At 36.1% G+C, this 27,927-nt stretch overlaps 1 protein-coding gene and 1 non-coding gene across 2 annotated transcripts in view; both read left to right on the top strand.

Annotated features, from left to right (window-relative positions):
* The first annotated feature begins 8,881 nt into the window (after positions 1-8,881).
* Trnar-acg lies at positions 8,882-8,954 on the top strand. Its single transcript has one exon. It is a non-coding gene; the product is annotated as a tRNA-Arg (tRNA).
* A 3,378-nt stretch (positions 8,955-12,332) lies between these two features.
* Positions 12,333-27,927, top strand: part of LOC121735108 (homeobox protein unc-42) — a 29,429-nt gene continuing 13,834 nt past the window's right edge. The window contains exons 1-2 of the mRNA XM_042125811.1: positions 12,333-12,570; positions 27,495-27,652. Coding sequence (XP_041981745.1) covers positions 12,348-12,570; positions 27,495-27,652 — 381 coding nt within the window. The 5' untranslated portion in view covers positions 12,333-12,347. The remainder of the gene's footprint in view (positions 12,571-27,494; positions 27,653-27,927) is intronic.

Genomic DNA, 27,927 nt, shown 5'->3' on the forward strand with positions numbered 1-27,927 from the left:
TATCTAAAAAGGTATTGATAAAACCTAAATTTGCTCAAAACACTTTTTTCATAATCATTATAGTTCGTCTTTTATTCAAGTAAAACTAACTCGGCGATGATTACGCGCCGTCCTTTTTCACCTAGCATATGAAATACGGGCGTGAGTGTGAAGAGAGGACGATGTTTGATTTTTAGAGTCAGGTGAGCTCTTAATATTATATACAAAATGTTAGTGTAAACACCGTTATCCTTGAAACCATCAAATGAGCCCGTCAAAATGAACAACTTTGTCTATGAGAACAATGCTGGGAACTCAAAAAATTCCTCTTCATACCCATACAAATGGCCGATCCGGGCATCCGTATGGGTATGAGGACGGCCTTTTTTTGAGTTCCCAGCATTGTTCTCATAGAAAAAGTTGTTAATTTTGACGGGCTCATTTGATGGTTTCAAGGATAACGGTGTTTACACTAACACGCTGTATAATTAATATTTTTTAATCTTTATTGTTTTTTTTTACTGAAATAGTTCTCTCGACTTTTAGCGACCGCCTCCAAAAAATTCGCGATCCACAGGTTGATAATCACAGCTGCCATAGACCATTGTACTGAAACGCTTTGTCGCGTAGTTCGGCTGCCGCGTAATGCAGTTTAGCTCATGAAATACAAATAATATGTCGCATGTGACATGTCGCTGTTTACTAGAGTGTAGTTACGCATGGTTAGTGAATAGTGAGGTCTAGTCTTTATGTAGTAAAGCAAGAATTAAGTAAAACAGCTATACCTATACTTGAAGGATCTGTGTATGAAGTTTTCTTATTTATTAACAGCTTTTAATTGAGTTAATTTTAAATTTTAATTATTTAAGGAAATCTATAATAACATGCCTGTAGAATTCTTAATATATTACAAATACTTTAATTTTTTATGTATTATGATTATAATATTACGATATTATAATATCTGGTATAAAGGCCAATATAGAAATAAGATATCTGTGATATATCTAGAGCTTAAATAAATGAAAAAGCCGTGCATCTAAACAGACAATTAGCCAATAACATTCTTTTACCAACTCATTTTCTTTTACAGCAGCGCTGAAACAGATCTTTATCTCTTTAAAGGCAGGAACAGAATTTTCTGACACAACCCCCCATGTAAAAAAGCCTTAAAGAGCTTAGAAACATCCATTCAAAAGACAGACTTGATAGAAGTAAAACAAGGCTTATTTCGCAACGGACGTTCTTTTCCTTGTCACGTTAAAGATAAAAATGTTTATGTTTATAGCGATCTGTTGTGGTGATAGAGCGAGATGGAGGTACAATCGCCAGCGGAGGTGTGATATTTCGACCTTATGGTTAAGATAATAAGGTCGAAAGTGATCGGTCGTATGTGCGCGTATGAGGATCGATACTGCGTGGAGCTAATGGTCGTTTTCTTACATTTGCATACTAATTGACGACTCAGGACGTTCCTTTTGTCTTGTCACTGCAGCGAGTTAAGGTTTTGTTGTGAATGCGTTTAACTAATTGACGTACGGCATTTACTTTTTAAGTTACGTTTTAAAGTGTTATACAGAACCATATGTAACGAGCCAATAAATAATTATCTGTTTTTTACGTATGCAATATCCTGAATATGGATTAACTGAAGAGTTATTATTTTTTGCAAAACCTTTAAAACTTTTACAAAGATTTGTGAAACAGCCTTTAAACTATTAAATAGTGTTGTTTACATGAAATATTGACTCGTATACAGCCTTAAGTAGTAGGTTTTCTGGCATCCGACCGAGATTTGCGGCAAGGGGGCGTTGCCTAGCAACGCGCCCCCACTGGATGGATCACTTTTAAACTTTCATGTTGAAAACTTTTTAAGGTTTGCTCGCAGCTCTTAGAATCGCTACATTTTTGTTTCGGAGCACTTCCAAAGTGAAAATATAATGTTATTTTCCCATTCCATTTTATCTCTGTACTTATTCTTGTAAATATTAAAGTAGGTAATTATTATAGTTAAAAATATATTAGCTTCTTACGTTAAACCTTCTCTTTTTATTTAAGTAACCTTCTCTCTGAAATTACAAGAAGTAAAGACGTAATTAATAATTACGTCTTTACTTCTTGTAAGTTACTCTTAAACAACGATTATTATTGGAAATATCTTTTAGACTTCAGAGGTTGTAGTTCGATTAACAGTACTAGAATAAGTAGGTACCAGTAATGAATTATATTTGTCTTTGCTTTATATCTATATTATTTTGTATGTATCCTATATATTTGTCTTTGCTTTATATCTATATTATTTTGTATGTATCCTAAGAATTTAAGTCATCCCTACAACACAATTAGTATTCTTAGTGTAGGGGTTGCGCAGTTCGACTTGTAAACTACAATAAATAATATCTGTGTTCCTTTCCAAATTTGTATTTAGAAAGAGAAGGTTTAGAAAGAATAAATAAAGTTTTTATTTATTTATTTCCACATTGGAATAACAAAAAATTAAGTTTTTATTTATTTATTTCCACATTGGAACAACAAAAAATAAAGTTTTTATTTATTTATTTCCACATTGGAACAACAAAAATATCTGTGGGTGAAAAAAATCCCAAATAATCAAAATATTTATTTTCATGTCATATATAAAATATAATTTAAGGGATTTACTCTCAAAAGAAGACGATGTCAATATCAAAATAATAAAACATCCAAAACTGTAAATCATTTCGTTTCAGTCGTAACCCCTAAGCGCTATCACAAAGTGCTATTCGTGTATGGTAACGCGGGTAAAAACATATTTGCGCTCGCATTTAATAAAGGAATATGTCAGCTTATTTTCAACATTATTTTGTTTCTTTTTTATTTTCATTACACAACCACTGAAATAATGTTTTGGTTTAATGGTAGCAAGTATTTAAATCGAAAAAAACATCGAACTATACAGTGTGTTAGTGTAAACACCGTTGTCCTTGAAACCATCAAATGAGCCCGTCAACTAACACACTGTATAGATATTATATTAATCGTATACTCATTTCATAGTTCTACTTAACAGCTTATTTATAATGTTAATTTTAATAATTGAACGCAGAATTGTCGAGGGTTAAAGACTACATGAAATGCTTTCAAGAATTTCGATCAATGTATGTAACCAATTAACCATACTATAACATAACAAATACGAAAATGCCATCGGTCTGTTACATAGAGATATGCTACACATTTTAAAATAAACCTACTCTATAATATTCAAGTGGCATATAGCTATAGGACCAACGTTTATAAGTCTACCTCCTACCTCTGCATACTCGTTTATTTATCATTCCTGTGATTTATAAGACGAAAAGTTAGCGAGTTAAGAGGGTGTATCGTGCAACATTGATGCCGAAACCGCGTCCCGTGCCCGAAGGTGCTTTTAGTATAATTGCTGAGCTTTTAAGACTGCCGCTGACGGCGTACAGGCGAGCCGAAAAGCTCGAGATATACTTTTAATTTACATTTGTCTTTTACATATAGAGAGTAGAGACTAGACAAACCATATTATACAAGGCATGGAGCATAATATTAATATAGAGACTGGATATAATATGGAAGCCTAACGCGGCTTATGGTCGAGACGACCCGGTTATGCTTGATGTCTGCTGACGTGGTGCGGAGGGGCGGGGAGTGTTGATGATGATTGATGTCCAGAAGGATGCGTGTTCTTGTCAATTTAACGTTGTTAGTGGCGGCCGAAAAGGGAGATCTTCCGACCGACGAGAGATAGCATGCTCGGTCAGGCCGAAGCATACTGACGTCATTTCAGACGTTGTATATAATATCTTGCCGTTCTCCGAAACTTCGATAGCGAGATGCAGGATTGTTAGGCAAATTGTGGGTACCGCCACAGGCGCCTGAACTTCAAAATATTATTCTTCTAAATTTTGTAAGTAATTTTTGGTGATGATTGTAAACTTTACAAACATGGTAAACTATTATTATTAACTGTCAGTAGTCAGTTTCTTACTTATCTCGAGTAGCCCAAAGTTATACCACAGAAGTAAGTAAGGACCAGTTCCATAATATTATGACAAAAAATAATTTTCAAATAAATAAACAACGCAGTAAAGTCATATTTTGTACGTGACTGTACGAGAAAATGTGGTTGTAAAATCTTAAAGTAAACCTCTAGATTAAGAAGCAGAGAAAATAGCTAGAATAAAAACAGGCTTTCTATCGTAAATCAAATGAGAACCAATAGACATGCTCTTAAGTCGGAGGTCTTTTTGTATACTACATCTTTTGCTATCTTCATTGGTTGATTTCCAACGAGAGACTGGCGGAAAATAGTAATTACCCATTTCTACACAATATTACGAAAATAAAAGTAAAAAGGGAATAAAGAAAAAATCTCATTGTCAGCGACACGTGGCAACAATAAAAAAGTAACCGTTCCAATTTCAAATGAAGTAGGCGGGTCCGGCGCGCGCCAAAAATTAGGCGGCAATTTTGACAGCGGGCAACTGTAAATTATCTTGTCAAAATATTTTTGCAAACAATCAACGTTTTCATTCATTGCTTGAGTGGGTTACACCCACTTTTAAATAACAAAACAAAACCACAATTAGCATAATGGTTACTTCTATCCTTGTGTTCGCAGTGTTAATTTATTTTTACAATGGAAACCCCGTAGTGACAGAATTGCATAAGTTAAGCATTTCGTTGCCCACGTGCATGTAAAATATAGCTAATCAAAACGATTGTGCTTTGCCAAAATAAAACGATAAGTTCTATAGCTTTCATATATTATTTTTTTTATTCTATGAATTTAGTTGGAAAGCAAAAGCGTTATACTAGCTGATGACGTCTGAAACTCCGTTGCCTTAAAATGATACATAATATTTCCTACACACTGTTTCGCTTTAGTAAATAAGTAAGGATTAACTGCTTTTTTACTGACAAAATAATATTATATGGATTTTATTTTATATAGAACTAGCTGTCCCGGCAAACATTGTTTTGCCATAAAATGATTTTCCCTGTTTTCCTGATTTTCTCTTAAAGTTTTTTCTGTTTTTTTTCTATAGAACGCACGGAGCCTGAGAACTTTCCACCGAATGCAAAACCATGGAAATCGGTTCGTGCGTTCTGGAGTTATAACGTCAGGAAAACCCGACTTATTTTTATATATTAATATAGAACCAGTAGAATAGAGCCTCATGAAACGAGGCTTAATTCTACTGGTTCTTACTTAATCTTGATATTAATCAAATTAAGACAACCCATTCTAAATGCTCTGCCAAAAATCAAAATGAAAATATTTAATATTTGTACAAAATATTTAGTTAACATGGGAAACACTTTCATCTTTATTTATCAATATTAAATCCAAACGTTTATTCCGAAAGACGCTAAAACGATCGCATATTTTATATCACGTGAATAACTGATTACGTTCAATTAACCTGAAATCCGGAAAATGTAAATATTTAATAGCAGAAAATGGAGGAGAGGGAAGAATTATAAAATTACCCCTCAAACGTTTTGTGGAGCGAAAAGGGTACAGGTGATCTCTCGAAACGTAGGGTCTACATTTTTAATGGTTGTATAATCAAGTCATAATCCTTTCTTAGCGGATTCCTACGTCATAACATCTACCTGCATTTTTTTTTTATGAAATAAGGGGGCAAACGAGCAAACGGGTCACCTGATGGAAAGCAACTTCCGTCGCCCATGGACACTCGCAGCATCAGAAGAGCTGCAGGTGCGTTGCCGGCCTTTTAAGAGGGAATAGTGTAATAGGGGTCAAATTTCAGCCCGATAAGTCCAGTGGTTTGGGCTGTGCGTTGATAGATCACTATGTCAATCAGTCAGTCAGTCACCTTTTAGTTTTATATATATAGATTAAGTATGGATTTGAATCAAAATATTAATTTAGAGTTTTATTATATCCTATAACTACACTGTTGAAGCGAGTCTGCGAGAGTAAATTGTCAAAAGATGCTCGTATTCGGATCCCCGTAGCGGCCATTAAAAACTTATTAAACATCATCTCCAGCCATTACCCGCCCGGGAGCTGTATACACAGATAAAATCTATTGAAAATTATATTTAAGTGAACCTTTTTTGTGATCATTTTCTACATATAATGTTGTAGAAAGGTTGATACGGTTGATTTGAATTCAAATGTAGGCTCGGTAAGTACTGGTTTTATAGGCTACTTGTAATACAGCAAAATGTACAGTTTTCGTGAATTTTTTGTAGTGAAAATTACACAAAAATCATATTTAGTTACTAACTTTTGGATATCTATAATATATAAAATTCTCGTGTCACGGGGTGCGCCGTGCGTGGTTGAACTGCTCTGAAACGACTCGACCGATTTTCGTGAATCTTAGCGAGCATATCGGCTAGGGTTGAGAATTGGACAATATCTACTTTTTTTTTGATAAGTGCATATTTTGTTGAATAAATAGTAAGTTATTACAACTCGAGACTGAGGGCGACCATTGTTTGTGTGACGGGATAGCGATGGACGTTCCCATGGTGACATACTTAAATTTAGTCACTTCAATAAAATAATATGGGCGAAAATCGGAATACTTTATACGGCAAAACAAGTTTGCCGGGACAGCTAGTAAAAAATATAATTGCAAATTGCAATGAATTGATCACATGACATGTCTACGATGCGTAGGGTGTAGCACATCTACGATGCGTAGCGCTACGCGTGTATCAAATATTTAAAGTACAAGCGTACTACCATATTATAGAAAACTGTGTTACAAATAATAATAAAAAAATCATAATGTATATTTGTACTGCTAGCTTATAGACGTTTAGTATATTCCAGCCTTACCATATAATTATGTACCAATATCTAATTTAATGTTTTTTTCCACTTTTCCTACGACATGCAGCTCTTGTTATTTTTTCATATTGACAAATAAGTTAAGATTTACTGAAACATTTTGCTGTGGAGGAAATATGGAGGCTTGCGATAAAATGTGACGCTACGAGGCGACCGCGACGTCGGATGCCGGGGCCGCCGCGCCGCAGGAAACACTCGCCAAATGGACGACGTATTACAGTTTAGACGTTAAAAATACGTAAATATTAAATATTACTTTAAGTTTTAGGTATTTACACTAATTTCGTGACGTACGCGATAAATCGATCTAGCTAGGAATTATTTATAGAAAATGTCATTTTCATCGGATACCGAGCAAAGCTCGGTTAAACAGCTAGTAGTAAATAACCATGGTAATATTTCGTTTTAAATGCATCTTTGGTACCCTTACTATTACTATACTACTTTGACGATAAAGAGAATTTCAGCAAGGATTTCTGCAAGAGGATTGGCTTATTTCAAATGTAATGTACAATAATTGAGAAATAATAGTACGAGCATTGAAACAATACTTATAGTATTGTTTCAATGCTCATACTATTATTTCTCAATTATTGTAACGAATACATCGCAGTCAATAATTTTTAGTAAGCTGCCTCTTCGCACACACGTTCACTTTGCCACTGCAACCATGATATCTTCTACAACATTTGAACATGGTAGAGTTTACTAGGCGAAATATTACACAAAATTAAAAAAATCTACACATAACTAAATATCCATTTTTTCAATAACATATCCAATATATATAATAAAGTACATTGCCACGTGGCCCCAATAAAGGATGAAAGACGTGTAATTGTGCCCAAACGAGGACGCTAGGGCGGGGCGGACACATGTCCAAACAAATGTCGCAAATTATTTATTACCGCTCTGACGGGTTATTAAAGATGGATTTTACAACACCATTCTCAAGTTTGTGTTGAAATCTTGTTGCTATGATTAAATTATGTTGCTCCGAAATAAATCTATATATATAAAACTCAAAGATGACTGACTGACATGGTGATCTATCAACGCACAGCCCAAACTACTGGACCGATCGGGCTGAAATTTGGCATGCAGGTAGATATTATGATGTAGGCATCCGCTAAGAAAGGATTTTGATCAATTCCACCTCCAAGGGGTTAAAATAGGGGATGAAAGTTTGTATATAATAATACTTCTTAATGCGAGCCAAGCCGCGGGCAAAAGCTCGTCTTATTCTAAAATACATACATTTGTATAATACTATATACTTTATGTACTCTTATAGAATTAAAAACTACAAGTTATAGTTAAGTACGGTCTACCAGGATCTGATGGCAAATTTGGATGGCAGATTTTCAAAAATATATTTCCTATCGTCAGACATAGGACTATAATATGCATTGGCATATTTGCAATGAACGCATAATACATGTATATCAATAACACCGGCCAATCATTGTAAAATGTCGGTCACAAGAGGTCAAAGTCAAATGATAATTCTAAAAACAATAGCATATCGCGAAAATTTTGTAAATTTAATGCATGCAGCATGTAGACCTATATTTTGCCAATTTTATATCTAAGCGTGAAAAGACAAAAAGTCTTATTTCGGAATATGTGGCTGTTGCCCTACGAATAATAAAAACTAAGGAAGAGTACCTCCGTCAAAAAAAGTGCACCAAAAGGCTACAAAATGTGACCCGAATACATGCATAATAATATTAATAATAATATAATAATATCATATCATAATATCACAATAATATCATATCATTATATACGATATCATATAATATCACATGCATAAATATGCATATATATATATATATATATGCATATTTATGCATGTGTTCGGTACACATTTTTCGTGTATATATATATACTCGAGTGACATTCAACCAGGTTGACATGACAATTATTGTTGTCAAACTCATTTTATAATTTGTTTAGTAGGTTTGTTTTTATTATTCGTAGCTGTTGCCCTAATAGATACAAGGAAATATAATTTAACTATTGCATCTAACTTTTATTTTTGGCATGTGTCTCGTGGGCCCTGTGGCGCAACGGATAACGCGTCTGACTACGGATCAGAAGATTCCAGGTTCGAATCCTGGCAGGGTCGAAGTACACTTTTTGTACTTTGTAGACTATAACGGTGTAAAATTAAATACGATGATTTTAGTTTTAGGAAAGCATTAATTTTTAAATCTCATATTTCTGCATACTGCAAAGACATCTTTCCTTAACATTAAATATTTTAATATAGCTCCAAACAAACTCAAAAACGTTAGGTTACGGCTCTTATAAAAGTCAGTATTAAGCTTTGGCCAAACCTACGCGACCAGGCGACTGCGAAGCGGAGCGTCAAGTTGTCATATGTGTACATACAAAACACACATTTGACAACTTGACGCCCCGCTTCACAGTCGCCTAGTCGCGTAGGTTTGGCCTAAGCTTTATCATTATAGAAATTCCGTTTCCTGTCAATATTACCTTGTTTGTGCGCGAACTCCTCCAAAACGGCTCAACCGATCTTAATTAATGAATTTTGTATATATTATTATGTACATTCGTTAGGCCTAAAAATAGGTTTTATCTACTTTTTACATTTATACAAGAAATAATTTATATAGCAAAACAATGCTTGCCGTGTCAGCTAGCACTTAATAAATTCATATCATCAATGGCATTTAACATTAAAACATCGCCCCTTTGATAGTTCAAAACATTCAACATTACAACAGCACAAATTATATTTAGTTTGAACTCCCGAACACATAAGTCTGACTCCACAGAATCAATTAAAACTACAAATAAAGTTGTAAGACCGAAGACGGTGCCTCAACTTCGGTTACAGCGTGAAATTCTTAACTTTCCACATCAAATACATAAAGTTCACTTCAAATATATATTTTTAGCCGACTTTCAAAAATAAAATTAAGAATTTATATCAGGTTAATAAGTTATAAGAGCGTTCCTAGTAAAGAAATTGTAATCTTAGAGTCTTATAACAGAAATATATTTTTCTTTGCCTGTTTTCAAATAACAGGCTGTTCAATCTATGAATAATAAAAACTAGTTTTTATTATTCGTTGTGTTCAATGTATATTTTGTCTTTCTTACGTGACATAATATTATACATACTTTGCATTGTACAAAAAATATACGGTTAAAGAATGTTCTGTATTGTAATAAAGTAATTATAATGATGTACAGTCTACTGGGTATTTTCTTAACCTTTTTAGGGTTACGTAGTCAAGAAGGATCCCTTAGGTATAGTTTCGGTCTGTCCGTCCGTCTGTCTGTCTGTCTGTCTGTCCGCGGTTTTACTCAGAGACTATAAGACCTACAAAGCTTTAATTCAGCATGAATGCAGATATTAATGATGCCAACAAAATGGTATATAAAATCTTAACAAAATATTTTTTTATGATACACATCAAGCGGGGATAAATTTTTTTTCGCGTCCACCCCACTGAAATATGAAGTTTCAAAGCGGAAAAAATCGTTAGAGTCCATAGTGGGGACAGCCCTTCTACCAGTTAAACGGTTGCTTCTGGAAATGTGAAAAAATTCACAGGAGTAGGAAATATGCTGCATTTAAAAGAAAATTATCACGGCTAAGAAGACTTCATAAGTTATCAGTCAGTCGATCAACTAAAAAAAATATTCGGCGAAGTATAAAGGAACTTTTCGTTCATATTCCTTTGAACGTAACTCAAATGATGTTGGAGGTAGTGTAAAACACGTTATAAATGTACATTCATTGACTATACAAAATTACCAAAAACTAGCAGTACTACGGAACCTTATATTGCGCGTGGCCTGACACGCACTTGGCCGGTTTTTAAATATTGTTTCATGTATAATAAAACTACATATTTTTATTTCTCTCTATGTATAGTCGGCGTGTACTTGTCTCCGCTGGACATAGGCTTCTCTCAATGAACGCCAATTTCTTTATTAGATAAGAGTGGTAAATACCAAACTTTAAAAAACAAGTGGATATTAAAATGTTAGATCTTATCTCCCTGTTTCGAGCTCTGTGGTCGAAATAATTTTCAAAGCGATATCGATGTTATCTTCATTGAAATATTCAAATGCATTTGTAATGAATACATATCAGTGAAGGGTAGAGCTGTGCAGTTGTGTTTTATCATATCATATTAATTATGGTTTCAAATTGATATGCTATTTGAATATATTATCTATTTAATATCGAATTACGCGCTTTTGATTATCTAAATTCTACAGTATCTACACTTGTTACTGTTGTTGTGTCTGTTTGTTCGTCGTTGTTAAAAGGCTTTGCTGTTTTAATTTTAAAAATTGTTATTAATTGTACAAAACATGGATCTGGCAGATTGTGGTTTAAGCTACCTAATAATTTAATAAAAAATATTATTAAATTTCTTATGATAATTCTGCAAAATATTTTTTACTAGATGTCCCGCGCGGCTTCGAACGCGTAAATTACGAATTTTACTGAAACCGTACATTTTCCCATAAAAAATAGCTTATGTCAGTACTCTCTTCACGTGGTCTACTCTATATCTGTGCCAAATATTGCCATAAAAATTGCTCCAGTAGTTCGTGAGATAAACCCTTTCTAATATTTGCCCCGTTTTCCCCACATTTTCCTGAGTTTCTTTGGTCGTATTACTCTTAGCGTGAATACATATAATATAGCCTATAGCCTTACTCGATAAATAAGCTATCATCAGAAGTTTTGCGTGAAAAAGTAACATCCATCCACACATCCATACATCCAAACAAACTTTCGCCTTTATAATATTACTAGGATAAAAACAGGGTTGCAAGGAAACAAATATTTATTATTTATGCAATAATAAGAAAGCACACTGCCGACGGAACAACTACTTCACGCGAGCGCAGATCCGAAACGTCACATCTGAATTTCAGCACATTTTACCTTAAGAAGTTCATACGTGATTTCGTGTTTCTCAGAACAAAACATGGTACAATGCATAAACTTTTAACGCAAGATCGTCGAGAAGCCATGGGGACAATAAAACAAAGAGAAGCGCACCTCGCCCGGAGCCAAACGGCGCTCCCCCGCCCGACGCGGCCCGTCGGCCCGTCGTCCCGCCAATAGCGGCGCCCGGCGGCGGCAGGCCCCGCCCCCCACGCCCCCCGCGCGACCCCATCGATCACGGGGGGCGCCGGGGGTGCCGGGGGGTGGCAGCGCTCGCGGCCGGGGGCGGCGCCGGCCGGCGCGCAGTCGCGAACAATTAGCGCGCGGGGTGCGTGCGGCCGGCGCGTCACTATAATGTGGTTAGTCAGTGAGCGTCGGGGCCGAGCCGACGGCGACGGCGCGGAGTACTCGGGCCCGCGCGGCTACGGCACCGTGGAGTTCAAGAGCGCGGCCTGCGGGGCCGAGCCCCCGCCGCTCGCCGCGCTGCCCGACCCGCAGCAGTTCAACATCTTCCCGGCCTTCTTCAGCCGCCAGCTGAACTTCAGCGGCGGCGGCGGCGGAGGCCAGGGCGCCAAGATCATGGAGGAGCTGCGGCCGAACCTCGTGGGCGGGCTACTGGGCGTGGGTGGGCTGCTGGAGGAGCAGGCGGCGGGCGGTGAGACTAAGTACACGCCGGACAAGAGCCGCAAGTGCAGCAACGCGTCCTCGTCCTCGGCGGAGGAGTTCGGCGGGCTGTACGGCGCGGAGCACGCCGCCACGCCGCCCGCGCCACCGCTCACCCGCTCGCTGCAGGATCACTCAGGTCAGTCCGTCAGGCTAAACTGAGCCACCGTTGTCCTGTCATGATATAATGTCGCCCGCGCGCGGATCTGGTCCGCATGCGGGTGACAACATGCTCCTGGCGGTGCGCATGTTGCCCGCATGACAGGAAAAACATGATAGGAGGCTGGCAACTTTCATGCGCACCAGATCCGCGCGCGGGCACGAATGACAGTACAAGCGCCCTTAAACTAAAAGAATCAGGGTGGCTTTATTGTATTCGTAGATATGCAATACTGACGAATACGACTTGGGGCGGAAAACGCCATTTGTGAGTTACATAATACAATATTAGCCTATCTTGGAAGGTTCCAGCTACATCCTATATTTTTACAACAGTTTGAACTGTTGACCGTACAAATGACAATGTGTTTTCAGTTTAGGCTGGATTTATATGCGTCCGCCTGAACGCGCGGTTCGGCGACTACACTGATCACAAGCAGTATGTAAACGACAGCGTGACCGCATCCCTATTAAAATCAATCGTTACATCCTACATATTGCTTTGATCTCGCGGTGCACGCTGTAGCGGCCACGTTCACCTCATATAAATCCAGCCTTAATCTCAAATAAGGCGATTACCAATTCATTAACTTGTACCTATAACCTAATCAAAACATCATAAGACTAGATGTAAAGACGCTATCTCAATTTAGCTAATACATCCAGCCATCTCAAGATAATTTTAAGCAAGATCCACTTTAGGTCGCTGAGCATATTAATCGTAGTAAGTAATCGAGCAAATGTTGTAACTTGTGATAGAATACAATTTAAATTATACATAACATTTATAATACCTGTAGGTATAGCTGTATAGCTGCGGTTGGTAATTTGGTAGGTTCATAATATAGTTAAAGCCTGACAAACACAGTAACAATCTTTTAAATTTTATTACACATTCTCTGAGCCTAAGATTTGAATACTATAAAAATAGTCATTATTCATAATATGTTAACCCTAATGTCCTAAAGTAATTGTTATAATATAATTATAAAATGTAACTCTTAAGCCGACTTAATCTTCAGGATGTAAGGCTTATAAAATAAATAAGATTAAAAAAAACTTATAGCTTTCTAGCTATACCTAGTTCAAAACATAGTTTTCTTTGAGCATAATTCCAACATTGTTTTGGAATAACCATTAAATCATAGTTAAACTTTAAAGATAATAGATCAAATTTTGACTTGTGGTGTGCCGTGTGACATGGACATTGGATAAGTTGATAAATGTCATCAAAAAATAGAACACTTTATTAAGTACATGCAATATACATACATATTACATATAGAGGTACAATCAAAATGTTTCTAAAACCTAAATTATAAGAGTATAGCTCTCATATAAGAAACGTAGATTCTTCTTGAGAGTTCTAAAATCTTTCAAACGATTTGGAAGAGAATTTCTCTCTATTTAATTTTCATCAATTACGACATAGATAAAAAGAAACGCAGTAACCTCTAATTTTGCGTGGCCTGTACGCGGTTTTTTATTTCAGCGTTGAAACCACAATATAATGTTCATTTCATGGATATTGTTTTTTATTAATTTAGCAGCACATGATAATAATATTAGATTTAATGTAGACTTAAATAAAAATTTGACAAAGCATTCGTGTAAGTAAAAGATTTCAACGCATTACATCCTTCGTGAAATGTTATTTTAAGATTGTCAAAGAACACAATATTTTGACAATGAGTTATTATTAAATTGTTGCTTATTACAGAATTTAAAATCTCAACATAATCATCATCAGCCCTCTTTGTTGATAAATTGTTTTCTTTTTTAATTACCTTCCATCTTTTACATTTTTTATTTCCTTCACATTTTTTTAATTCAACAAATTATTTCTTTAATTAAATTCATATCTGATGTTATAACCCAAGCACTTTTACTTCATACTACCAATTTAACTTCATACTTACCTAGTATTGTGTACATATTATTTATACCATGGGGGTAGCTAATTGATAAAGTTTATTACAAGAACTTATTGCACAACAAAAACAGTTTTGTTGTATAATAAGTTGAATCTAAATAGGTTTAAATTTAAAATAAAAAAGGGTTTCAGCTTCTGGAAGGTTTCAGGTTATGAAAGCTTTTTTCACCACACATTCACGTAACGAAGAACCGACAAGGTTAAGTAGAAGGCAATGAGCTCAACCATTTTCTTTTAAGGAATGTGTAATTTTCTTCTTAACGTGTGCACAATAAAGTATATTTATTATTATTATTTAATTATGTGCAAGCCACAGACATCGATCAAGATAGATACCGCATGTCCACCATTTGTATGAAAACGAGCGTGCCACTCTTTTCCGACCTACTGTAACGTACCGATGATAAGAAACGTGTCCATTATCGAAGCCAACGTTTCTATTCGAATTTCTACAGCTCTATACGGCACAATTAGGCATTCAGGCATTTTTAAAATTCCGATTGATAACCGATTCCGATATCGGTGGAGCGCAGACTAAGGAACAGACTTTCGAAAGACGAGTAAATTGCTCGTCGTTTAGGAACGCGAAGTAATAAGTATCATCTTGATCTATGTCTGTGGTGCAGGTGAAAGGAAAAAGTAAGGATGGTCGTTTGTATATTTTTTTTCGTAAATATGATAAATGATAATACTAATTACTACTGCTATGTTTTTACACGAGAGTGCAGTACCAGCATAGACAGTAAACGAAAAGTTTTGTTTGACGTTTGACAACGTCGGGTTTTATTCGTATTATCAGGGCGAGCGAAGCGAGTCCTAGTATAACCCACAACCTGAGCACTTTTGTGGTACACTTTACGCAGAAATTATTGATTTGTGCTTAAACATAGTAATTTTTATTTATATGTAGAATGTAGATGTATTATCATCAGTCAGTCAAGGTTGGTAAATATTAAAATATAAAAAGAGTATAATATTATATGCCTTAATAGTTGTTAGGTAAATATTTTGCAGTGAATCTTTGTACAGAAACCTAGGTAATTAGGTACTATCTTAAGCTGATATTGATAGGATAGCTGAACCCTAAAGCGGAACCCTAACAAGCTGATTTTTTGTATATTGACAGGTTAATAGTTATATAATTTAAGAGTAACATTGTCCTACAAATAGAACAATCCATATATTAGGACCATCAAGTCAAATTATGAAATCCTTTCTATTTCTGTTAGCACACTTTCAAGATTTTTCGCAAATAAAAATGCTGTTCGTGCTACTCAAAAAAAAATTAACTTGATAGTAATCAAAAAACTGTTGCAAAACAAAATGAAGCTACTCAAAAAAAAATTAACTTGATAGTAATCAAAAAACTGTTTTAGGGCCCCCATACTAATAGGTCACGGAGCTGATAGCTCCGTGCAATAAGTACAACTGAAACAAAAAAAAACCATCTAACCTATGTGAATGGGATATCTATATAAATAAATAAAATAAAATAAAAAGCCTTTTATTTCTTGCTATGATACAAATGTGATAGAATAGAGCTAATGTTAAAATAAAAGATTACAACAGTGGTAATAAATAATAATGACTATAAAATGTCTAAACTACTCTTAATTTACTTGCGACTATTAACTAACTATACTACTATACTACTCTACTGTTAATTACTTAATTAATGTTAATTTAACTTTTTTTTTCCTCTGCAAGAAAGGCTGCACCCTCAGTTGAAGGTGAAGGCCTCCTCTAAAGAATTCCATTTTTCTCTATCTCGAGCAACTGTTGGCCAGGAGCGACCGGCTATTTTTATTATTTCATCCTCCCATCTCCCATCTGCCTTGGAGACGTTTACCATACGGGCCAGCCCATTTAGTTATCCTGCTAGTCCATCGGTCGTCCTCTAGCCTCGCTACGTGTCCTGCCCACTTCCATTTCAATTTTCTAGCGTAGTTTAAGGCATCTTTCGCTTTTGTTATTTTCCTTATGTTGGAGTGGCAGATTTTTTGTATTTTTCTGATGCTGAGCATACTTCTTTCTATGCCGCGTTGGCAGGTGGTAATCTTGTTTTTAATTTTGTTAGAGAATTTCCAAGTTTGACACGCGTAGGTCAGGCAGGGTAGGAGGCAGGTATTCATCGCTTTTGTTTTTATACTTATGGACAAGTTGCTTTTAAATATCTCGCTGAGCGACCAGTATTTGTTCCACGTATTTTGCGCTCTTCGCTCTACTTCCAATTCGTTTAGTTTTCTGTCGAATCCAATTAGTTTTCCAAGGTATGTGTACGTATCAGTGTATTGTAGAGTTTCGTTGTCTATTGATATATTTCTGTATTTTGAGCTGTTTGTTATGACCATTGTTTTTGTTAGATTCATTTCTAGTCCCACATGTTTGCTAGCCGTGTGTAAGGAGTCGATCAAGGATTGGAGTTGTGTGCTCGTTTCCGATAACAGAACCAAGTCATCTGCAAAACGCAGGTGACATAGATAATTCCCTTTGATGTTGAGTCCCATTTTTTCCCATTTTAAATTCTTTATTATTGATTCTAGGACCGATATAAATAATTTTGAGGATAGGGGGTCTCCTTGTTTTACCCCTCTTTTTACAGCAAATGTCGGTCCAGTGGTTTCCAACTTTATTCTCGCTACGCTATTATTATAAATATTTTTGATTAATTCTATATATTTTGGGTGAACTCCCTGGTCCTGTAGACGGTCCATATACTAGAGTGTGATACAGAGTCGAAGGCCTTTTTATAATCGATGAACGCTATGTAGAGACTTCTTTGTTTTTCCTGATATTTTTTTATTATAAGTTCCAACGTATGTATGTGGTCAATCGTTGAGAAACTTTTTCGAAAGCCAGCTTGTTCGATCGGTTGTTTTGCTTCCAGGGTCCTGCTAATTCTGCTGTTAATAATTGTAGCGAAAAGTTTGTAGAGACAAGAGAGAAGGCTTATCGGTCTGTAATTTGCAATATCTTTTGCATTTCCTTTTTTGTAAATCAAAATAATATCTGACTCTTTCCACTGTGACGGCATTTCAGCTGTTTCTAATATATTGTTAAAAAGGTAAGTTGAGGGTGGAGTAAGGTGTTGCCAAGCAATCTTTATGGCTTCGTTGGTGATGCCGTCCGGCCCTGTGCTTTTGTCTATTTTTAGCCTTTTAATTGTCTCGGTTACTTCGTTTTCTGACATAGGTGGAATGATTTCAAAGTTGGTTTCATTTGTACAGTTTTTGTGGTTGCTATATTCGTTTGTTCTGGCACTGTAGAGATTTTTGTAAAACTCTGTTGCTGTATGATTGATATCTTTTCGATTTTTAACCAACATGCCGTTGCTGTTTAAGCTATCTAACCTTTATTTGTTCGTAGCTCTTTCAGAGGTTTTTTTGAGCTTCCTGTTTGTTTCAAATGGAATTCAAAAGTCTTTAATCTGTAGTTCTTGTAGTCGAGCTTTATGTATTTGCTTATTAGTTTGTATAAGGCTTTTAACTCGTTTTTCATTGCTCTTGTTTTATTTTTCGTACGGTGCAATTCCTGCCTTCTCTTTATGAGAGCTAACGTGCGTTCATGCAAAATTTTGTGTGTCGTTTTTGCTGTTTCTTTAGGTGTACGGGCGTCTTGTACGGCAGCTTTGGGATATAGCTTTAAGTAAAATATTGTAATATGCTTGTACAGATGTTTTTTCTACACAATGAGTCAAATTTTGCACCTGATCTAAGATGTTTTGTTTGTATCTTGTTATTTCTTGTTCAGTTTTTAGTGACAAGTGCCTTTTATTATTGTAGCCCGTACGCCTTTTTTTTGTGTTGTACTCATTACTATAGTAGCTCTAACTGGTCTGTGGTCAGATGGAAAGCTTACATTTAGGACCTCTATATTTTGACATAATCCAGGGTTATTTGACAGTATAAAATCTATTTCATTTTTATTATGTAATCCATTCGGTGACCGCCATGTCTATCTCTGTTTAGGCTTTTTACGAAAAAAGGTGTTTAGGATTGCTAGTTTATGTTCGCGGGCGAAGTCGATTAATCTCTGACCTCTTTGGTTTCTTTCCCCAAAGCCATAATTGTTCATTATCAGTTTTTCATATTTTTCTGGCTGTCCTATTTTGGGATATCTATGGATTCTTAAAAAATCATATTGAGGTTTCTGATATTTTTTTTTCTAACCTGAATTATAGTTTGCGAGAGAGACTCTTCCAAAGTGACTCTTCCCTCTAACTTCTAAAGTACTGGTACATGGTAAGTCTAAAAAAATATATTTTGATGTACATTACTATAAAAACTACCAACGAAAATTGGTTTGAACGAGATCTAGCTAGTAGTTTTATACATCATAAATGTTAAAGTATACTATGTCCTTAATCTCACTCAAAGTTACTCCATACCAAATTTAGAATAAGTTCTGTTCAGTGGTTTAGTCGTGAAGAGGTAACATACAAACAAATAGACAGACTGACAGGTAGGTACATTTATAATATTAATATGAATTACTCAGTTTCTTTATCTCCAAAACAACACAGTATACACAGCACAAAAGTACCCGAAAAATCGATATCTAACATTACTATTCAGCGCACTAAACGCCCGTGCTTCACATACCGAAGACTAGAATTTCGGTCCACGTTCGGACACTATCCGGAATATGTACGTATTACAATTCCAATTAGAGTAATATTGCAAACAATCGGCCCGCAGGCTGACGTCATGAATACGAAATGTCACTAACGACCCCCCTCCCCCCTCTACTCCCGCCTCCCTCTACCGCCGCGAGCGAGTCTGAATTTTCAAACGGTTTCGGCCACGTTTAAACTCTGTATGTGCGACGTATGAGCCTATTTTTTCAAAGTACATAATCCAATTCGTTTTGATGAAGCTTTTTATATTTAGTTTTTTTGAATTAGCTAAATGTAAATTCTGAGTTTCTTTTAATAGAGTGGTGGGTATGGCGCTTACCCGGGAGATAATGTGTGACTTTAATAATCGACTGTGACTTTATTTAATGAGAAAAGTCATTAGTAGCTACTACCTAATAAAAATGATCAGCGGTAACGATGATTGCGTTAAAACAATGACCTGTAAATAGAGATTTTAGGGAAGGTAACGAATATAATAGGCACAATGCCTATATCAAAATATTAAACTTACATAGAATTCCTCTTGGGACCGCTCATGCACACACTTATCTACAAACAAATTACCAATTAGTTGCTTATATATGAATTCCGGAATTAATTTGTCCGGAATTCCGAACAAGCAACATAGCTCCACCCTCGATCAGCGGCAGAAGCCGTGTGGAGTCACGTAGAGGCAACAATGGCTCGCTGCGCCCTACTGTAGACAGTACGTGTACAGGATAACTCTGTAGTAAGTATAATAAAGCTCTAAGACTGAACATTATTAGAGATACGTACCATTGTGATGTCATTAATTGTGTTACCTTTAACCTTTTAAAGGATTCTACTCAAGTCATACCTCAGAAAGTGCACTAAAATTGGCTCCTTTAATAATTATAATTAGCGTCCTCACCACAATCTTACAGGATTGGCCTATACAAAGCTATTACAAACGCACTGAAAATATTCGTCTATGATTACAGCTTCAAAATTCTGATGATAAATCATGTTTATGGTTATCAGGAGAGGGAATTTCAAACAAATTCTGAAAAATAAAATTGCTTGCCCAAAAAAATCACCAACATTTGTGTATCGTTCAAACTGTACATTTTCCGACATAAAATCTGTGCTGACTTTTCCCAGTACTTCAAGTATTTCCTAGATAATAGACAGACATATTTCTTACAATGAATGAATGAAAAGAACTTAGTATGAATAGTAAGGACAATGAGGATTGATAACAATGAATTTAACATGTACCATCGAAGAAATATCAAAATAAATTCTTTCGTAGGCATAATATAGAGAAAACAGACATATTTCTTATAATATTAGTATAAATAGCATGGATTAGTATAAAATATAATTTTAATATGACGTGGGCTGTTGGTAGCTCAAACCGGGGGTCGCGGGTTCGAATCCCGCCGACGGAACAAAAAGTTTTTCTAAATTCCTGGGTCATGGATGTGTATTAAATATGTGTATCATGTAATAAAAATCTTAAACATAATATTTATAATATAAAAGTATTAAATATATTTCCGTTGTCTGGTACCCGTAACACGAGTCCTTCAGAACACGGGGCCAGACTGACGTGGTGTGAAGCGTCTATAGATAAAAAAAAATAAAAATAAAATATTTTGATCTCCTCCATTTTAACATTTAAATCTGTTGACTATATGCTGTTATTATTCCACATTAGTACATCCAGGTGTAAGAGTTGTGTAGAGTCAACCCGCGTGTAACGCGTGGCGGTCGCGTGTCGTGGTGGATCACGGCCTTTGTGAACGAGTGAATGACTCTCAATATGTTTGACAGCCGCTGTCAAGTGTCACAGCTGAAGGTAATTTGTCAATGTGCTTTATAATTATTTTAATATCAAAATCAGTTCCATGGTTTAAGCGTATAGAGATAACAGAAGAATATATTTCTTATAATATTTGTATGAATAGCATGGATTAGTAACAATAATTTTAACATTTGTCAATTTAACGTCTAAATCTTTTTTTTTTAACGAAATAAGGGGGCAAACGAGCAAACGGGTCACCTGATGGAAAGCAACTTCCGTAGCCCATGGATACTCACAGCATCAGAAGAGCTGCAGGTGCGTTGCCGGCCTTTTAGAGGCAATAGGGTTAGGGTAGGGGAGGGTAGAGAGGGGAAGGGAAGGGAATATGGGAGGGTAGGGAAGGGAATAGGGTAGGAGATTGGGCCTCCGTTAAACTCACTCACTCGGCGAAACACAGCGCAAGCGCTGTTTCACGCCGGTTTTCTGTGAGAACGTAGTATTTCTCCGGTTAGTACATCCAGGTGTAACCGTTGTGTAGAGTCAATACCGCGTGTAACGCGCGGCGCGTGGAGGTCGCGTGCCGCGGTGGATCACGGCCTTTGTGAACGAGTGAACAAGTCTCAATATGTTTGACAGCCGCTGTCAAATGTCACAGCTACGGTGACAATTTATTAAAGTACAGTTTAGAGTTATTTATTGGTTAAACTAGGACTTAGGAGTTTATTAGTTCTTAAATTTTATGTTGTCAGTTTAATCAAATGGTCAAGGGTAAAGAAAGGCTTTTAAATGATTTGGCGGTTAGTTTCTATTAGTACCTAATGTTGTTACGGCTTATAAAAAGGGATTTTGAATTCGGCTCCTACAATTTTACCGAGCTTCGAGCTATCATTTTAACAAAGTTATCTATGAATGACATTTAAATCTTTCAAAAAAGGTAACATTGCTTTATAGTTACTAGATAGATATACACTTTTTACTTGTCCAAAAGGACTTAAGAAATTATTTATATTTTATATTTTTTTGATTTTTACACATTTACAAACAGTACATCTTGTTAAAAAAACACAAACAAAAGACACAGCACGCTTTGGCGACATGTTCTGTGCTGTCTAACTCTTAATATTTTCTCAATTAATATTTAAATCCTTCAAAATAATTGAACGATAATGACCCTTAATAGCTAAGCAATATGCGCATAAATAAAAGTGGAGTGCTCTCGACATAATGGAGTGACAATCGTCACGCGCACCCTAACTACACCAAATCCGCTAAGCCCATTGTTGGGATCAGCTGCCCAACGGGTTAGCATTTTTTTGCCTTTTACCCTTATACCGACGAGATAGAGTCTATATTTTCTTTTCATATTTAGAGGCAAAATAACCCTGAATGATCTGTACAAGTTGTAACTATTGAGCGGAAACCATTGACATCTACCAGCTTGTAATGTGTTTTGTATTTGTATGTCGGTCCGGTTAGTCTATGACAGCATGAAATAAGAATCAGTCTCAAAACTCGAGGAACTCGAGGTAAATCGATCGGGCTTTAGTCAGTTGTAAATTCATTGTAACAAAACTATAAACTAGATTTTTAAAACAACTAGAGATCGCCCAATGGTCGAAATTCGACTTTAGTTTCAACGACATTAAAAGGACTACTAAGTACCTATATTTTGTAAAAAAATATTGACTTTCATATTTTTTCAACTCTTGTCTCTGGGACTCAGCTGATCTCAAACTGGCCGTGTAAGCATTGTCTAATAGGATTGAATCTAAGATTCAATAAAAAAAATGTAATCCATTTTCGATTTGTCACCTTCTTGTCAACAGACTTCAATCATAAATAAATGATTCGTATATATAGGCTTGTCATTCAAAAATCTGTCATTTTTCCTAGTGTGTGTGTTGTAGTGTGTGTAATGTTTTACTTGTTAAAAAAAATTTATGATAAAAGCATATTTTCAAAATAATATTAGCTCGATGCACTCCTTCACCATATAAACTATAACTGTGCAAAATTTCATTCACGTACTTTTCCCCATTTTTCGTCAAAAGGGATACAAAGTTTTTGGCTCACGTATTAATATATAGATAAAATGTAAACTTTGTATACTTGTAAACTTCTGTTTCATAAGGTGCGTTCAATCAACAATAGTACCGGTCAGATTTAAAAAATACTAAAAACCGAATATCATCTGAAAAAAGTTTAGATGAGACTTGAGAGTAAAGTTAGAAGGTAGCCCTTGGCCATATTATTAACACTTTTTAAAATGGACAATTCAGGCAGTTAGATGTTCTTTTCCATAATATTTTATTCATGGGTTGATTAAAAATGATTAAAATTAAGTTGTACGATGACATCTTGTTCATTCCACCACATTTAAATCGCACACTTTCGCATTTAGAGGAGTAGGTACAGATAGAATAATTATGAGTTGTGACCAATTTCCAAAACGAAACACTCCTTAATATTCATGTCAACAGAAGTAAATAAACAGCAACATAATAACTAATTACCAGACCCCAGACTGAGGTCAAAAATTGATTGATAATCTTGACAGAGATTGCAATCGGCAGGATTTGCGGCATTTGCGCCGATTACAAGTCTATTAAGGGCCCGCGACATATGCACGGGCTCGAGGGCGAAGCCCCGACGCGAGGGCCGAGGGCGAAGCGCCCCGCCGCGCCCCCGGAGCGCACAGGGGGTGCCAAATCGCAAATACACTTCTATTTTATACAAAAATGCGATTTTTAAGTGCTTTATCCGACTATTGATAAAGGGATTTTAGGAACGGTTAGAATCAGTGAAATGTTTTAACCTTTTTGAATTGGTTTTTAGCCGAATAGTGTATAATGTTTAGTTAAGTATATAAAATAAGATATTCTGTATAAAATAAATAAAATACTTAATAATACACTTTAGTGCGACGTATGTATTTTTAAAAACATAATTATTTTTACTTTTTATGACCACACACAACATAAATTATAACATACTAGATGTACATACTAGATGTACGTACATTTTTCCAGGATAAAAAGTATCCTATGTCCTTTCCCGGGACTCAAAGCATCTCCATGCCAAATTTCAGCAAAATCGATTCAGCGGTTTGAGCGTGAAGAGGTAACAAGATAGACAGACAGACAGACAGACAGACACACTTTCGCATTTATAATATTAGTATGGATTATACTCACATAATATTATGCATTATTGTGACAATATTTTATTCTTCGATAAAAAAATTAAATGTTTTTTATTACCTACATACAATTTAAAGTTTTTCTCAAATAGTAAGTAGGGCTTTTTTTAAAAGTATTATTTAAAATTTCTTTCATGAATTTTTAACCAGCTACTACTAGGGTGGGGTGGGCTCTTGTTAAGCCAAATTATAGATACAGTGACGTATCAAAGACAAAACCTTTTTTAAGATAACACCCTCGCCGTCACCCGACACTCCGCGCTACACAGATGGCGCTTTCATGTCAATCGTCATAATTAGGGGATTAGGACCCCTGATGACACGTTACATTGAATCTCCGTTACACCCCCGAACAAATGTCCCATATTGTCCGTCCACTGACTCGCGTCACCGGAACCTCACACCGCAATTTTGCCATAAAAAAATAAACGTCAAACCCTGTAAAACATTGGAAAAAAACGCTAAAAGGCCCCGTTTACCGCGGACGCAAACACTTAGCTCCATGTTAATTAATAAGTAGCTGGGACGCCGTCAAAGGGAATGCATGAGTACTCGCCAAACCGACCTCCGACGGTGCTTTTAAAATCTCCCCCTCTTAATTCCAAAGCTCAGAGAAACCAAAGGTAAACTGATTATGTCGCCAATATACGACTTTTTGTAGACGAGCTTAAAGACTCCGCGCAACTATGTGAGGGAATGAAAGCGCACGAGAGCTACAAAACGAACACTAAAAGCTCTCTGATTAAATTTGCCCTGAACGTTCATTACGAACTTTGCATTTTTTTATGATAAGCTTCAAAACATCTGTGAAAATTTCACTAACATTTTGAATACGTGTAACGCAGTTATCGGGATAAAAAATGCAGAAAGGAGCGACTTTAAAAACTGCACGAATCCCATCAAATATTTACAGCTTTTTTCTTGATCGTTCATGGAGTTCATAAAACTTTTCTGCTGTTTTGGTTATTTTAATAATAATAATATCATTAACTAATAGTTTTTCAGTAGTCAATCTAAATGGTCTGTAAGTGAATTATATTAATTATTATTACTATAGCTGTTTTTGCAAACGTTGTTTTGCCATATGAAGTATATTTTCGCCCATATTATTTTATTGAAGTAACTAAATTTAAGAGCCCATATGACCCTAACTTGACTACATACTTTAACATAAATAGATCTCAAAATCTGTAAGGTCTAGAAAACTGATTTTTTGACACAAGTAACTTCAGTTCATAAAGATTAAACGCTCAAGACGAAAACACGATTACTCAAAAAATGCTCGATAGTTTCTTTTTTACAAAAAACCTTGTTTTAGACACATTTTTGCTTGGATCTTCGAAGTTTGTTGTCTTTTCTTTAATATCTAAAAAGGCATTGATAAAACCTAAATTTGCTCAAAACACTTTTTTCATAATCATTATAGTTCGTCTTTTATTCAAGTAAAATTAACTCGGCGATGATTTCGCGCCGTCCTTTTTCACCTGGCATATGAAAGACGGGCGTGAGTGTAAGGAGAGAAGGACGATGTTTGATTTTTAGAGTCAGGTGAGCTCTTAAGTATGTCACCATGGTAACATGGTTGCCCTCAGTCTCGAGTAGTCCATAATACTCGTATATTCATAAATTATGTATATTATGTTAATTTCTAAAAAAGTTATAATTTTACACTCTTAGCCACAAAACAATATCAATAAATCCAAAAATGTGTTATCTGCGGAAACTTGGAAGTCCCTAAACGTCACCGAGTGGAATCATGGGCTGTAACAGTGTTCGGCAACGCAATTACCTCGTGCTCCGAACTTGACCTACGGGTCGATGCGACCCGCTATGCAAATAAGGCATTTCTTTGATACCGGTCGCTGAAAGGGTTACATGATCTGATAGATTAGTGTAACACAGTTTTGCAACTCCATGAAAATACGGTTTACGCTAGGATTTTAGTATCTAACGAGTACCGACCTATTTGATTATTACTGTTTAATTGGTGCGTGCGTTCTAGCTTTTATCTTACGGTTTTACCTGTGTAACAATACAGTATTTAACTTCAACCGATATTTTTTTCGGATGAATATAACATGTTAATACGTAGTTGTATGGACTGGATAGTTAATACTTATTTCTAAATTGCTACCCGTATCCAAATAATAATTTTCACTTTATTTTACGTAACTGTAAAAAATAAATGTATTAAATTATTATAGAAAATCAGTAGATATTGATAAAAACACTAAGCTTTTTTAATTTTTCCTCCTATTATAGTTGGTATATTGTAAAAAGTATTATTGCTACATTTGCAAATTTTTGGTTTCTAAAATTATTAGTATTGTCAAAAACAAAAAAGTATGTAGTAGCCAAGTCCCTAAATAGCTCCAGAATCTTCTGAAGGATTTCAACATAAATTATTATCTCTTAATATTTTCCATCTCTACATAGAGCAGTATTAGAATTTCGATTTTTACGTACGTAGGTACTTCTGGTCTATCGGTTAGAATAAAATAAATATCTAGACCAAGACTTATTAATCATATTATTAACTATTACATAGTGAATCAGCAGGTAGGCAGCAGACACTCTACAAGAATTGTGAACATTCCCTATGTAATTAAATTAATAGAGTACTGATCAATTATCTCGCCTAGACAATACCTTAACTCTTTAGTATAGCATTTTGTTAATTTCTGAAAGCCTGGATTACCTGGAGTTACATCTTTTAGTAACTCGTAATTACCTGCGCGCCCAAACATCTAGCGAACGCCGCGAATTTTTAATTTGTGAACAGTGGTGTGGGCATGGGCGTACCCAGGTTCTGGGCCAGGGGGGGGCAAAATACCCAGGTCTAGGCCAGGGGGCGGCAAATAACCTAGGTTCTGGGCCAGGGGGGGGGCAAAATACCCAGGTCTGGGCCAGGGGGGGGGCAAATAACCTAGGTTCTGGGCCAGGGGGGGGGGGGGGGGGGGGGGCAAATCAGATTTTTTATAAGCTAGGAGTTTATAAAGAATAAAAAAAATATAATTTTTAGTTGTGTAAATATTGTATTGCAAGCAAATGGCAAAAATTCGTTTTCTTAATTTTTGATTTTAATAGATAAAAGTACTAGATAATATACTTAGTAGGGGCGTCAACATGATCCATTAGCTGCCCCCCCCCTGCCCCCCCTCGGTACGCCCATGGGTGTGGGTTATGTGTTTACCACTTCTATTATGTAATTGTAGTAACTAAGTTCTAACATGTAACTGTTTATTGTTCCTAATAAAGAAAAAAAATCCGCCTATGATCTAGTGAGGTGGGCAACCACCACTGTTATAAGGCCCACAGATGTAAAGGCAGCTTATACCCAACCTTTAATCAAAACCACTATTCAACAGCGGAAGGAGCGTTCAAAAAGTTAAAGCCGGAGCCGGGCGGGAGCGGCGCGGGCGCAGCGCTGTCCCCGGCCCTGGGCCCGCAGCACGCCGGCCACACGCCCACCACCGCCTCCTGCCCCACCCCCGCACGCCGACGACACAGGACGACCTTCACACAGGTAACTATGGAGCACGATGAATGACTATGGAGCACGATGAATAACTATGGAACAAGTTGAAGCCGGGATGGAACAAGACGCAGTATGGCAAACTCTGTGTAAAGCGCCACGTATTTTCATTGACTTCACTATGTTAAATACGGACTTAACCATATTAAGTTAGTGTCGCCTGAAACACATGAATGTATTAAGAATTTTAAATAAGAGAATCTAAATTAACAGAGATTTTAGTACTAAAGTTGAAATCAAAATGCCGTTCACCTCATTTATCTAAA

This window comes from Aricia agestis, chromosome 16 (genome assembly GCF_905147365.1).
Source record: "Aricia agestis chromosome 16, ilAriAges1.1, whole genome shotgun sequence".
In the NCBI taxonomy this organism is placed as follows: domain Eukaryota; kingdom Metazoa; phylum Arthropoda; class Insecta; order Lepidoptera; family Lycaenidae; genus Aricia; species Aricia agestis.